Below are 17,335 nucleotides of genomic sequence, written 5' to 3'. Positions count from 1 at the left end.
ACGTAAATACACATTTTAATAACTCAACCGCTGAGGTGTTATCACCACCACACACACACAACAACGTACATACACATTTTAATAACTCCAACCGCTGAGGTGTTATCACCACCACACACACACACACACACAACCACGTATATACACATTTTAATAACTCCAACCGCTGAGGTGTTATCACCACCACACACACACACACACAACCACGTACATACACATTTTAATAACTCCAACCGCTGAGGTGTTATCACCTACCACACACACACACACACACACACACAACAACGTACATACACATTTTAATAACTACAACCGCTGAGGTGTTATCACCTACCACACACACACACACGTACATACACATTTTAATAACTCCAACCGCTGAGGTGTTATCACCTACACACACACACACACACAACCACGTAAATACACATTTTAATAACTCCAACCGCTGAGGTGTTATCACCTACCACACACACACACACACACAACGTACATACACATTTTAATAACTCCAACCGCTGAGGTGTTATCACCTACCACACACACACACACACACACAACAACGTATATACACATTTTAATAACTCCAACCGCTGAGGTGTTATCACCTACCACACACACACACACACACACACACACACACAACGTACATACATTTTAATAACTCCAACCGCTGAGGTGTTATCACCTACCACACACACACACACAACAACGTATATACACATTTTAATAACTCCAACCGCTGAGGTGTTATCACCTACACACACACAACGTATACACATTTTAATAACTCCAACCGCTGAGGTGTTATCACCACACACACACACACACACACAACAACGTATACACATTTTAATAACTCCAACCGCTGAGGTGTTATCACCTACCACACACACACACACACACACACAACAACGTATATACACATTTTAATAACTCCAACCGCTGAGGTGTTATCACCTACACACACACACACACACACACACGTACATACACATTTTAATAACTCCAACCGCTGAGGTGTTATCACCTACACACACACACACACACACACACACACACCACGTACATACACATTTTAATAACTCCAACCGCTTGAGGTGTTATCACCACACACACACACAACCACGTACATACACATTTTAATAACTCCAACCGCTGAGGTGTTATCACCACCACACACACACACACACACAACAACGCATATACACATTTTAATAACTCAACCGCTGAGGTGTTATCACCTACACACACACACACAACCACGTACACATTTTAATAACTCCAACCGCTGAGGTGTTATCACCTACCACACACACACACACAACAACGTACATACACATTTTAATAACTCAACCGCTGAGGTGTTATCACCTACCACACACACACACACACACACAACAACGTATACACATTTTAATAACTCCAACCGCTGAGGTGTTATCACCTACACACACACAACCACGTACATACACATTTTAATAACTCCAACCGCTGAGGTGTTATCACCTACCACACACACACACACACAACAACGTACATACACATTTTAATAACTCAACCGCTGAGGTGTTATCACCTACACACACACACACACACACACACACACAACAACGTACATACACATTTTAATAACTCCAACCGCTGAGGTGTTATCACCTACCACACACACACACACACACACACAACAACGACATACACATTTTAATAACTCCAACCGCTGAGGTGTTATCACCTACCACACACACACACACACACACACACAACCACGTACATACACATTTTAATAACTCCAACCGCTGAGGTGTTATCACCTACACACACACACACATACACATTTTAATAACTCCAACTGAGGTGTTATCACACACACACACACACAACAACGTACATACACATTTTAATAACTCCAACCGCTGAGGTGTTATCACCACCACACACACAACCACGTATATACACATTTTAATAATTCCAACCGCTGAGGTGTTATCACCTACCACACACACACACACACACAACCACGCATATACACATTTTAATAACTCCAACCGCTGAGGTGTTATCACCTACCACACACACACACACACACACAACCACGTAAATACACATTTTAATAACTCCAACCGCTGAGGTGTTATCACCTACACACACACACAACAACGTATATACACATTTTAATAACTCCAACCGCTGAGGTGTTATCACCACCACACACACACACACACACAACCACGTAAATACACATTTTAATAACTCCAACGCTGAGGTGTTATCACCTACCACACACACACACACACACACAACCACGTATATACATTTTAATAACTCCAACCGCTGAGGTGTTATCACCTACCACACACACACACACACAACCACGTATATACACATTTTAATAACTCCAACCGCTGAGGTGTTATCACCTACCACACACACACACACACACAACAACGTATATACACATTTTAATAACTCCAACCGCTGAGGTGTTATCACCTACCACACACACACACAACCACGTACATACACATTTTAATAACTCCAACCGCTGAGGTGTTATCACCTACACACACACACACACACACACACACACACAACAACGTACATACACATTTTAATAACTCCAACCGCTGAGGTGTTATCACCTACCACACACACACAACCACGTATACACATTTTAATAACTCCAACCGCTGAGGTGTTATCACCTACACACACACACACACAACCACGTACATACACATTTTAATAACTCCAACCGCTGAGGTGTTATCACCTACCACACACACACACACACACACAACCACGTAATACACATTTTAATAACTCCAACCTGAGGTGTTATCACCTACCACACACACACACACAACGTACATACACATTTTAATAACTCCAACCGCTGAGGTGTTATCACCTACCACACACACAACACACACACAACCACGTAAATACACATTTTAATAACTCCAACCGCTGAGGTGTTATCACCTACCACACACACACACACACACACAACCACGTATATACACATTTTAATAACTCCAACCGCTGAGGTGTTATCACCTACCACACACACACACACAACCACGTATACACATTTTAATAACTCCAACCGCTGAGGTGTTATCACCTACCACACACACACACACACACACAACAACGTACATACACATTTTAATAACTCCAACCGCTGAGGTGTTATCACCTACACACACACACACACACAACCACGTACATACACATTTTAATAACTCCAACCGCTGAGGTGTTATCACCTACCACACACACACACACACACACACACAACAACGTACATACACATTTTAATAACTCCAACCGCTGAGGTGTTATCACCTACCACACACACACACAACACATACATACATTTTAATAACTCCAACCGCTGAGGTGTTATCACCTACCACACACACACACACACACAACCACGTATATACACATTTTAATAACTCCAACCGCTGAGGTGTTATCACCTACCACACACACACACACACAACAACGTATATACACATTTTAATAACTCCAACCGCTGAGGTGTTATCACCTACCACACACACAACAACGTACATACACATTTTAATAACTCCAACGCTGAGGTGTTATCACCTACCACACACACACACACACACACACAACCACGTAAATACACATTTTAATAACTCCAACCGCTGAGGTGTTATCACCTACCACACACACACAACAACGTACATACACATTTTAATAACTCCAACCGCTGAGGTGTTATCACCTACCACACACACACACACACACACACACACACAACCACGTACATACACATTTTAATAACTCCAACCGCTGAGGTGTTATCACCTACCACACACACACACAACCACGTACATACACATTTTAATAACTCCAACCGCTGAGGTGTTATCACCTACCACACACACACACACACACACACAACAACGTATATACACATTTTAATAACTCCAACCGCTGAGGTGTTATCACCTACCACACACACAACCACGCATATACACATTTTAATAACTCCAACCGCTGAGGTGTTATCACCTACCACACACACACACACACACACACACAACAACGTATACACATTTTAATAACTCCAACCGCTGAGGTGTTATCACCTACCACACACACACACACAACAACGTACATACACATTTTAATAACTCCAACCGCTGAGGTGTTATCACCTACCACACACACACACAGACAACAACGTACATACATTTTAATAACTCAACCGCTGAGGTGTTATCACCTACCACACACACACAACCACGTATATACACATTTTAATAACTCCAACCGCTGAGGTGTTATCACCTACCACACACACACACACACAACAACGTATATACACATTTTAATAACTCCAACCGCTGAGGTGTTATCACCTACCACACACACACACACACACAACAACGTATATACATTTTAATAACTCCAACCGCTGAGGTGTTATCACCTACCACACACACACAACCACGCATACACATTTTAATAACTCCAACCGCTGAGGTGTTATCACCTACCACACACACACAACCACGTACATACACATTTTAATAACTCCAACCGCTGAGGTGTTATCACCTACCACACACACAACCACGTATATACATTTTAATAACTCCAACCGCTGAGGTGTTATCACCTACACACACACACACACACACACAACATACACATTTTAATAACTCCAACTGAGGTGTTATCACCTACCACACACACACACACACACACAACCACGCATATACACATTTTAATAACTCCAACCGCTGAGGTGTTATCACCTACCACACACACACACACACACACACACACACAACAACGTATATACACATTTTAATAATTCCAACCGCTGAGGTGTTATCACCTACCACACACACACAACCACGTACATACACATTTTAATAACTCCAACGCTGAGGTGTTATCACCACCACACACACACACACACACACACACACACACAACAACCTACATACACATTTTAATAACTCCAACCGCTGAGGTGTTATCACCTACCACACACACACAACCACGTACATACACATTTTAATAACTCCAACCGCTGAGGTGTTATCACCTACACACACACACACACACACACAACCACGTATATACACATTTTAATAACTCAACCGCTGAGGTGTTATCACCTACCACACACACACACACACAACCACGTATATACACATTTTAATAACTCCAACCGCTGAGGTGTTATCACCTACCACACACACACACACACAACAACGTATATACACATTTTAATAACTCCAACCGCTGAGGTGTTATCACCTACCACACACACACAACCACGTACATACACATTTTAATAACTCCAACCGCTGAGGTGTTATCACCACACACACACACACACAACAACGTATATACACATTTTAATAACTCCAACCGCTGAGGTGTTATCACCTACCACACACACACACACACACAACAACGTATATACACATTTTAATAACTCCAACCGATGAGGTGTTATCACCTACCACACACACACAACCACGTATACACATTTTAATAACTCCAACCGCTGAGGTGTTATCGCCACCACACACACACACACACACACACACACACAACAACGTACATACACATTTTAATAACTCAACCGCTGAGGTGTTATCACCTACCACACACACACACACACAACAACGTATATACACATTTTAATAACTCCAACCGCTGAGGTGTTATCACCTACCACACACACACACACACACACACACACACACACACACACAACAACGCATATACACATTTTAATAACTCCAACCGCTGAGGTGTTATCACCTACCACACACACACACACACACAACAACGTACATACACATTTTAATAACTCCAACCGCTGAGGTGTTATCACCTACCACACACACACACACAACAACATACATACACATTTTAATAACTCCAACCGCTGAGGTGTTATCACCTACCACACACACACACAACCACGTATATACACATTTTAATAACTCCAACCGCTGAGGTGTTATCACCTACCACACACACACACACACACACACACAACAACGTATATACACATTTTAATAACTCCAACCTCTGAGGTGTTATCACCACCACACACACACACACACACAACAACGTATATACACATTTTAATAACTCCAACCGCTGAGGTGTTATCACCTACCACACACACACACACACACACACACACACACACAACAACGCATATACACATTTTAATAACTCCAACCGCTGAGGTGTTATCACCTACCACACACACACACACACACACACAACAACAACGTATATACACATTTTAATAACTCCAACCGCTGAGGTGTTATCACCTACCACACACACACACACACACACACAACAACGTACATACACATTTTAATAACTCCAACCGCTGAGGTGTTATCACCTACCACACACACACAACCACGTACATACACATTTTAATAACTCCAACCGCTGAGGTGTTATCACCTACCACACACACACACACACACAACAACGTATACACATTTTAATAACTCCAACCGCTTGAGGTGTTATCACCTACCACACACACACACACACCTACACACAACAACGTACATACACATTTTAATAACTCCAACCGCTGAGGTTATCACCTACCACACACACAACCACGTACATACACATTTTAATAACTCCAACCGCTGAGGTGTTATCACCTACCACACACACACAACAACGTACATACACATTTTAATAACTCCAACCGCTGAGGTGTTATCACCTACCACACACACACACACACACACAACCACGTACATACACATTTTAATAACTCCAACCGCTGAGGTGTTATCACCACACACACACACACACACACAACGCATATACACATTTTAATAACTCCAACCGATGAGGTGTTATCACCTACCACACACACACAACCACGTACATACACATTTTAATAACTCAACCGCTGAGGTGTTATCACCTACCACACACACACACACACACACAACCACGTACATACACATTTTAATAACTCCAACCGCTGAGGTGTTATCACCACACACACACACACACACACACACAACAACGTATATACACATTTTAATAACTCCAACCGATGAGGTGTTATCACCTACCACACACACACAACCACGTACATACACATTTTAATAACTCAACCGCTGAGGTGTTATCACCTACACACACACACACACACACACAACAACGTATATACACATTTTAATAACTCCAACCGCTGAGGTGTTATCACCTACCACACACACACACAACCACGTACATACACATTTTAATAACTCCAACCGCTGAGGTGTTATTACCTACCACACACACACACACACACACAACAACGTATACACATTTTAATAACTCCAACCGCTTGAGGTGTTATCACCTACCACACACACAACCACGTACATACACATTTTAATAACTCCAACCGCTGAGGTGTTATCACCACCACACACACACACACAACCACGTATACACATTTTAATAACTCCAACCGCTGAGGTGTTATCACCACACACACACACACACACACACACACAACCACGTAATACACATTTTAATAACTCCAACCGCTGAGGTGTTATCACCTACCACACACACACACAACGTACATACACATTTTAATAACTCCAACCGCTGAGGTGTTATCACCTACCACACACACACACACACACAACCACGTAAATACACATTTTAATAACTCCAACCGCTGAGGTGTTATCACCTACCACACACACACACATACACATTTTAATAACTCCAACCGCTGAGGTGTTATCACCTACACACACACACACACACACACAACCACGTACATACACATTTTAATAACTCAACCGCTGAGGTGTTATCACCTACCACACACACACACACACACAACCACGTATATACACATTTTAATAACTCCAACCGCTGAGGTGTTATCATCTACCACACACACACACACACACACAACGTATACACATTTTAATAACTCCAACGCTGAGGTGTTATCACCTACCACACACACACAACCACGTATATACATTTTAATAACTCCAACCGCTGAGGTGTTATCACCTACCACACACACACACATACACATTTTAATAACTCCAACCGCTGAGGTGTTATCACCTACCACACACACACACACACACACACACACACACACACAACGTATATACACATTTTAATAACTCAACCGCTGAGGTGTTATCACCTACCACACACACACACACATACACATTTTAATAACTCCAACCGCTGAGGTGTTATCACACACACACACACACAACCACGTACATACATTTTAATAACTCCAACGCTGAGGTGTTATCATCTACCACACACACACACACACACACACACACACAACCACGTACATACATTTTAATAACTCCAACCGCTGAGGTGTTATCACCTACCACACACACACACACACAACCACGTATACACATTTTAATAACTCCAACCGCTGAGGTGTTATCACCTACCACACACACACACACACAACAACGTACATACATTTTAATAACTCCAACGCTGAGGTGTTATCACCACACACACACACACACAACCACGTATATACACATTTTAATAACTCCAACCGCTGAGGTGTTATCACCTACCACACACACACACACACACACACACACACACACACACACATACACAACCACGTATATACATTTTAATAACTCCAACCGCTGAGGTGTTATCACCTACCACACACACACACACACACACACACACAACGTATATACACATTTTAATAACTCAACCGCTGAGGTGTTATCACCTACCACACACACACACACATACACATTTTAATAACTCCAACCGCTGAGGTGTTATCACCTACCACACACACACAACAACGTATATACACATTTTAATAACTCCAACCGCTGAGGTGTTATCACCTACCACACACACACACACACAACAACGTATATACACATTTTAATAACTCCAACCGCTGAGGTGTTATCACCACCACACACACACACACACACACACAACAACGCATATACACATTTTAATAACTCCAACCGCTGAGGTGTTATCACCTACCACACACACACACACACACACAACAACGTATATACACATTTTAATAACTCCAACCGCTGAGGTGTTATCACCTACCACACACACACACACACACAACAACGCATATACACATTTTAATAACTCCAACCGCTGAGGTGTTATCACCTACCACACACACACAACGTACATACACATTTTAATAACTCCAACCGCTGAGGTGTTATCACCTACCACACACACACAACAACGTATATACACATTTTAATAACTCAACCGCTGAGGTGTTATCACCTACCACACACACACACACACACACACACACACACACACAACAACGTATATACACATTTTAATAACTCCAACCGCTGAGGTGTTATCACACACACACACACACACACAACAACGTATATACACATTTTAATAACTCCAACCGCTGAGGTGTTATCACCTACCACACACACACACACACACACACACACACAACAACGTACATACACATTTTAATAACTCCAACCGCTGAGGTGTTATCACCTACCACACACACACACACACAACCACGTACATACACATTTTAATAACTCCAACAAAGAGAACAAAAGCACATTTTTTGCTTGAGGCCATTCATTCTTCTGAACTCTGAATCATATTATTCACTTCATTAATTATCAAAAAAGCTCTTACCTTATTGCTGAGTTAAATAAAGGTGGATCTTTTTTTTGGCGAATCAGTGATCATTATTTCTTTTGTTATTTTGTTTACAGTTTTTTTTTCTCATTTGCTTTGGAAGTGCTGTTTTAGAGAACTGGTTGATTATTGGTTGATCTGATGGCGTTCACTCGACTTCATTAGTGATATTTAAGATTCATCTGCACAATTCATCAATTCATCACATTTACAAAACAAGATTTAATAGGAATTTAAGATTTACACATTCTGACAACTGGTTTAACCGTTCTGCATTAAATGACTCTGATGCAGAGATGTTTTAGGGGTTAAGACGATTCAGGTGAAAACCCGGGAAAACTATATTTTGATCAACATGACACACAACTGATAATCTAGGACACTTGTACATAATAAATTAAATGAATGTACCAAAGCGTTCACTCAATAAGAAATTGCTTTGATGATGTGCTAAAGTGACGACATGATGTGAAGTTTTTTTCAGATTTTCATTTCTGATCTGAGAAACGCTCCAAAGCAACTGAGAAAAACTACCCAGAGATTTACAAGTTACTCAAATGCCTCAGTTTGTGTTAATGTGGAGAAGAGTAGAACAAGTGAGAAACGTGAAACTCCTCTAATATTTAATATTATATATGAACCTGTAATCGAAGCTCCTCGAGCTCCCGGGTCTTATCCAGCACTTCTCCTCTTAGCCCTGCCAGGAGCAGCTGCAGCTTCTCCTGACCAACCTGCTTCTCACTCAGCATCCTTCTGAGTTCAGCCTGGGACTGTGTATACTCACCCTGCAGTCTACACACACACACACACACACACACACACACACACAAGCACAATTCTCCAATTACACCAAAATATCTGCTGAATAACAAAACTAAACCTAGTTTCTGATATAACAAGTTATTTCCTTATACAATGACATGCTACCAGACCTTGTGTGCTCTGCTTTAAGTGTCTGGTAGTTGGTTTTGTGGTTCTCACAGCGCATCCTTTCATCAATCAGCATCTTCTGGAGCTCTGTGTCCAAGCTGCGGAACCCTGCACTTACTTCCTGGGCTTTTCCACTTCCACCAGCCTCCAAGTTTGGAAACATGGCTGAGAAATTTACTCCACCGTCCATCGTTTCTTTGAGACAAAAAGAACGAAAAATCAGTGTGTCTTGTGAAGCTCCGTGACCTGAAGATGTTGAACCGACCCACACACTCTTCCATCCAGCTTCTGTCCCAGTGCAGGGATGAGAGGCAAATCAGGGCAGTTACAGGGGCAGTTACAGGGCAGGAACATGCTCACATGATTGCTCTCTGCCTCTCAGAGCTCACACTTCAGTCTCAAGTGATTTCTCTTCATTTTGTGTTGTGGATACGAAATGTGTGATTACACAAGGGCACACTGAGGACTGGGGCAGGTTGTCTGGGCAACTGAAGCAGCAAGAGCTAGTAACACACACACACACACACACACACACACACACACACACACACACACATACACATGAAAGCACAGATACAGCAAAATTCTTTTAAAAATGTATATATAAAAATATCAAATATTAAAATTTTAAATATTTAAATTTACATTTTCCATCATCATATGTGAATAATTTTGTGTAAATGGAAAATGAAAGTTTAATTATATAATTAAAATTTACAATTTATAATTATATAATTCAATTTGCCATTTCCAGCAGTAGTTTTAATATTTAAATTACATAGTAATTTTAACACTTAACATGTTACAAAATAAAGATAAAAATGTATTACCCAAATTAATTTGATATGTGTAAAGCGGAAAGCAGAAATAGCAGCAAAATGATGGTCATGATGTTGTGAAGATGTTACGATCATGTTATGATGATGTTATGACGATGTTGTGATCATGTTAGAACATAAGTAGCGTCAAGCAAAATTAACAGTATTTCAAATAGCATGGAAGGAGAGCCTCCTAAATTATAGAAAATCTCTTAGTGCTGCTAGATCAGCATATTTCTCCTCCCTCATAGAAAATAACAAGCATAATCCTAGATTTTTATTCAGCACGGTAGCAAAATTAACAGGGAATAAAAGCACTGCGCTAACATGCACACCATCATTAGGTAGTAATGATTTCATGAACTTTTTTAATAATAAAATTGAAAACATCAGGCAAGAAATCCAGACGGTTAATATAAATCCAAATTATTTTACAAGTAACCCTGTAGACAGCAGTGTCATTATAGCAGACAATCAACTACAAAGCTTCACTCCTATTCATGAGAATGACTTAATTTCATTAATCTCCTCATCAAAATCATCAACCTGCATTCTCGATCCCTTGCCTACAAGTTTCTTTAAACAGATAGCTCCAGAGGTAATTAAACCTGTTTTAAAAATAATTAACTCTTCCATTTTCCAATTTTAGAAAAGGTTGTAGAACAGCAGTTCTGCTCACACCTACTTATGAATAACATTTTTTAAATGTATCAGTCAGGATTTCAGCCTCATCATAGCACAGACACGGCACTATTTTAGGTGGTAAATGACCTGTTATTGGCCTCTGATCAAGGTTTTGTCTCTTTACTTGTTTTGCTCGACCTTAGTGCAGCTTTTGACACCATTGATCACACTATACTTCTTGCTAGACTTGAGAACGTTGTTGGAATAAAGGGAACAGCTCTCTCTTGGTTCAGGTCTTATTTGACTGATCACTATCAGTTTGTTGATGTAAATGGTGAGTTCTCCACACTCTATGAGGTAACGTTTGGTGTTCCTCAAGGATCTGTCTTAGGCCCACTGCTTTTCTCTTTATATATGCTGCCTCTTGGTGAAATTATTCATAAACATGGTATTCGCTTCCATTGCTATGCTGATTATACACAGTTGTATATTTTAGCAAAGCCAGATGAGCGAGATCAGCTTAACAATGTTGAGGAGTGTGTAAAGGACATTAGACAGTGGAACTTTCTTCTGCTCAACTCAGATAAGACGGAAGTACTTTTACTAGGACCACATGCAGCTAGAAGCAAACTTTCCGATTATGTAGCATCTCTGGATGGTGTTTCTGTTTCAGCGTGTACGGCTGTCAAAGACCTTGGTGTGATTATTGACCCGAGTCTTTCCTTTGAGTCTCACGTGAATAAAATTACCAGGATCGCCTTCTTTCACCTTAGAAATATTACTAAAATTAGAAATATGATGTCGTTACAGGATGCAGAAAAACTAGTTCATGCTTTTGTTACTTCTAGATTAGACTTCTGTAACGCTTTACTGTCTGGGTGTTGGAGTAAGTGCAGAAATAAGCTTCAGTTAGTTCAGAATGCAGCAGCAAGAGTCCTCACTAGATCTAGGAAATATGACCACATCACCCCTGTTTTAATCAGTCTACACTGCTCCCAATTAAATCTCGCATTGATTATAAAATATTACTACTGACGTATAAAGCACTTAACGGTCTTGCACCGCAGTATCTGAGTGAACTTCTGTACCAGTATGATCCTCCACGCCTACTTAGATCAAAAGGTGCTGGCTATTTGTTGGTTCCTCAAATAATGAAGACTCCAGCAGGGGGCAGATCTTTCTCTTATAAACCCCCCAGTTATGGAACAGCCTTCCAACCAGTGTTCGGGACTCAGACACAGTCTCAGTGTTCAAGTCGAGGTTGAAAACATATTTATTTAGTTGAGGCCTGCCTCTGGATAGTGTTCTCTTCGACTTGAAGCCACTCTGTTCAGCTTGGGACGGTTTCTCATCAATGCCTTGGATGGTTCCATGAAATTCCGGAATAAGAACAGGAGCTTTGAGGATGGATTGGACTGTAGTTAATGTCAACAGTCTCCTACACTGACTCAGGATACAGTTTCGCTTCTGATAATCATCACTGCACCCCGCAACATTGTATATCTGCTTCAAATGGACATTCGGTGGAACCCAGATGAGGATGGGTTCCCTCTTGAGTCTGGTTCCTCTCAAGGTTTCTTCCTTATGCCATCTCGGGAGTTTTTTCTTGCCACAGTTGCTTATCAGGGACAAACATACTTACAAAGAACATATTTACTTTTATTCATGATGATGATGTGAGGATGTTATGATGAAAACACAATCCTTAGTGTCCTAAACATGAGTCTAAATGCATTTAGGACGAATCACATTTCAATGATCATTTTGCTGCCAGTTCTGCTTGGACATGTCAAATCAATTTGGGAAATAAATTTTCATCTTTATTTTGCAACTTATAAAGTGTTAAAATTAGTATGTTATTTACATATTAAAACTACAGCTGGAAATGACAAGTGTAAATTATATAATTTAATTTTCATTTTGCACCAAACTGCACATGTAGTCATGGAAAAAGTTAATTTAAATACAGACACACAAGCAATTTCGCATATTACATTTTAAATTGAATTTTGTTATCTCTATGCTTACACATACACACACACACACACACACACACACACACGCACGCACACACACACAGAGAGAGAGAGAGAGAGAGAGAGAGAGAGAGAGAGAGGTTTCTCTCTCCTGGTGTTATGTTTGTGTTGAGACAGAACACGTGCTGTGTAAAGAAGTTTAGATTTCACTGTGTATTATTTGAGGATTATCAAAAACTAGAGCATTAAACAGGATGTTTTGATTCGGAAAGTGGAGAAAGAACAGCGAAAACTACCGCTGTATCTCCATCATCATCATCATCATCATCATCCTCCTCCTACTGCACCAGAAGGCAATGAACAAAAAGTGAACATTCATTACCTGTTTACACTCCAACCCTCTGCCCCATCCTCCGAAACCCGGAACTTCCGGTGTAGTCCGAAGTCCCTCCGTGCGAACACACAGCAGAATGCGTTGAGAAGCAATGACGTCATTTCCGCGTGTCTGAGTTTCAAAAGTGGGAGTCGGTAAAGAAAAACCTCCAGATGTTTTCCTTCTGCTGAGATCAGAGTTTTTCTCAGTCGCTTTGGAGCGTGATTTATTCTTATTTCCGACAAGAAATTCTCAATTCAAATTCACATCATGACGTCACTTGTGCGCGTCTTAAAAGCAATTTCTCGTTGTTTTGGTACATTTAATTGATTGTGTTCAAGTGTCTGCTGTTTCCTACATTATCAACTGTTTAATCAAAAAATGTTTATCAAAATATATTACTCTGGTTCTTACCTGAATAGTTTTAACCCCCAAAACATCTCAGCATCAGTTCATTGAATGCAAAATGATTAAATCAGGTGTTATAATGTGTGAAGTTTATCTTCTTTACATTTCTATTAAACTTTTTTTTTTGTATGTGTCTTGAATTGATGAATTGTGCAGATGAATCTTGAATGTCACTAATGAAGGCGAGTGAACGGCATCAGATCAACCAATAATCATCTAGTTCTCTAAAACAGGTCAAAAATGAATCTCATGAACATTTAACTGGCAACAGACAGAGAAAAACACAGAATTACAACTTCTGAAAATGGATGAAGAACCAGGAAATAAATGAACACTAGTACAGTACAGTAAACGTGTGAATCCTGTCTGGTCTTTTACAATCAATATCTCACATAAAGTAATGTGTACATTTGTGCTGTTAAAATGTATAGATGCCATACAGAAGAAATTCAGCTTTTTAATTATTTTTATCCAAACCATAGTCTACATCAGGAAATACTGAAACCGTGCACCATCATAATGACAACATGACTAAACAATTTGATGATCTTGTTTGTAAACATCGACTAAAGGACTTCTGATGGCAATGAGAAATATGTGTGGTGCTGTTTGTACAAATTGTTTTGAGAAATGCACTTACTGGTGCATTTATTATATTTATAATTATATAATAAATACATATTAAGAATGATTTAAGAAATGCTCTTAAGCAACTAAGATTATATATCATGTGCATTATTATACCATCAAACCATGTGCACTATCACATCATGTGCAATATGAATTTAGTTCTGTAGCACCTTTTTTAATTGTTACATAGAATGTTTCATTTCTTTTACCATATATTTCATTTATATTTATTTTTCTCTAATCTGTAGCAGTGTCTGGAAGTCTCCTCAAGAAGGACAAATGCTGTTGCACCTACCTAAGCAGAGGTGAAGTGTTCTGGTTACAGGACACATACTCAGAAAGGTTAACTACCAGAAACTTAAAGCTGGAGACCCCTGATCTTCTTCAGTTCCATTGATGTCGACAGGGGAGTGTCTCCTGCTGTTAGCTCACAATCAACTCTTTAGACTTCATAGCATTGAGGGTAAGGTTGTTGGTGGAACACTGTCAGGCTTTGGATCTCTTCCTTGTAACCTGATTCATCATTGATGCTGATCTTCAACTCATACTTGATGAAGATGTTGGATTTATACAGAGGAACACAGTCATGAGTGAACAAGGAGTAGATTATCGGGCTCAGCATACACCCCTGGAATGCCAGTGTTCAGAGTGAGGGTTGAGGACATGTGATTGCCCAAACTTACAGACTGAGGTCTATTGGTGTGAAAGTCAAGAATCTATCTGCATTTGGAGGTGCAGATATCTAGGACACGGAGCTTAAAGATCAGTTTAGTGGGTATGACTGTGTTGACTTCAGAAGTGAAGCCAATTAAACGCATTCTAATGTATCTTTTGTTCTTATTTATTTTAGTGAGGGCTCGATAAAGAGCAGTGGAAATTGCATCCTCTGTTGACTTGTTGTGGGTCCAATATAGATGGTAGGCCTTCTATGAGGTGACTCAGAAGCAGTTTCTAAAAGCACTTCATAACAATAAGGGTGAGTGAAACCAGGTGAAAATCATTCAGACACTCAGCAACTGAAAGCTTAGGCACTGGTATGATAGTTTTCAGGCATGTGGGAAACGTGGCCTGGGCCAGTGACAGATTGAAAATGTCAGTGATGACCTGTGCCAGTTGACCAGAAGTGAGCACACGTCTTGGGTATGCCGTCTAAAACAGCCACCTTATAGGTGTCCACTGCTGAATACACGTGTGTTGTGGAAAGTGCTAGAGGAATTTCAGCGTTTGAGGTGAAATGTCCTTTGCCTTAGTTGAATCAAAAAAGATGAAGTAAGCTCTGGAAGATCTGTGAGGACGGCACTTCTGGTTGGTAGAAATTGTATTACCAGTTTGTGTTGCTGGTTTGTGGTCAGAGTTGTTGTGGACGTGCTCTTCAGTGTGTATTTTATATGAGTGTTTGCTCTCCCACACAAGGGCTGCAAATTATAGAAATACAAATAAATATGCACAAAAATATGTCACTGAGTAACATAATAAACTGCAGCTGTGTAAGATGTGCAATTTCCTACTGAATATATAAAATGTGTAAAATATTTGTAACTCAAATGACTAATAAACTACTGTGTAAAACTACACATTCAAGGCGATTAATAATCAGCGTCACAGCATGCACATGATCAGTAATGTTAATAAACATCAACAATATGAAAATTCATCTCAGTGTTGTCAGTTTGTGGGAAATGTTTAGTTTTAGTACTTTTGAATGTATTTTGTAGTAGGTATAAATATGTATGTGGTAATAAAAAAAAATGTGTGGCTGATGAGATGATTGACATTTTTCCATATGACAGCATGACAGTCGAGTCACAAAAGTCATAAAAACAGCTTATGTA

At 40.1% G+C, this 17,335-nt stretch overlaps 1 protein-coding gene across 2 annotated transcripts in view; it reads right to left on the bottom strand.

Moving 5' to 3' along the window:
• cep83 (centrosomal protein 83) overlaps positions 1-14,552 on the bottom strand; it is a 33,040-nt gene extending 18,488 nt beyond the window's left edge. For both annotated transcript variants that reach the window (XR_006927225.1, XM_046860075.1), the window contains exons 1-3: positions 14,475-14,552; positions 10,677-10,869; positions 10,386-10,536 (exon numbers count right to left, since the gene is read on the bottom strand). Coding sequence is in view for 1 of the 2 variants with exons in the window: in XM_046860075.1 (XP_046716031.1) it covers positions 10,386-10,536; positions 10,677-10,864 (339 nt within the window). In the remaining variant the exon portion in view is untranslated. The remainder of the gene's footprint in view (positions 1-10,385; positions 10,537-10,676; positions 10,870-14,474) is intronic.
• Positions 14,553-17,335: the final 2,783 nt, after the last annotated feature.

This window comes from Silurus meridionalis, chromosome 10, assembly GCF_014805685.1.
Source record: "Silurus meridionalis isolate SWU-2019-XX chromosome 10, ASM1480568v1, whole genome shotgun sequence".
In the NCBI taxonomy this organism is placed as follows: domain Eukaryota; kingdom Metazoa; phylum Chordata; class Actinopteri; order Siluriformes; family Siluridae; genus Silurus; species Silurus meridionalis.
Note: the sequence above shows the minus strand (reverse complement) of the source record. Positions and strands in the feature narration are given on the sequence as shown.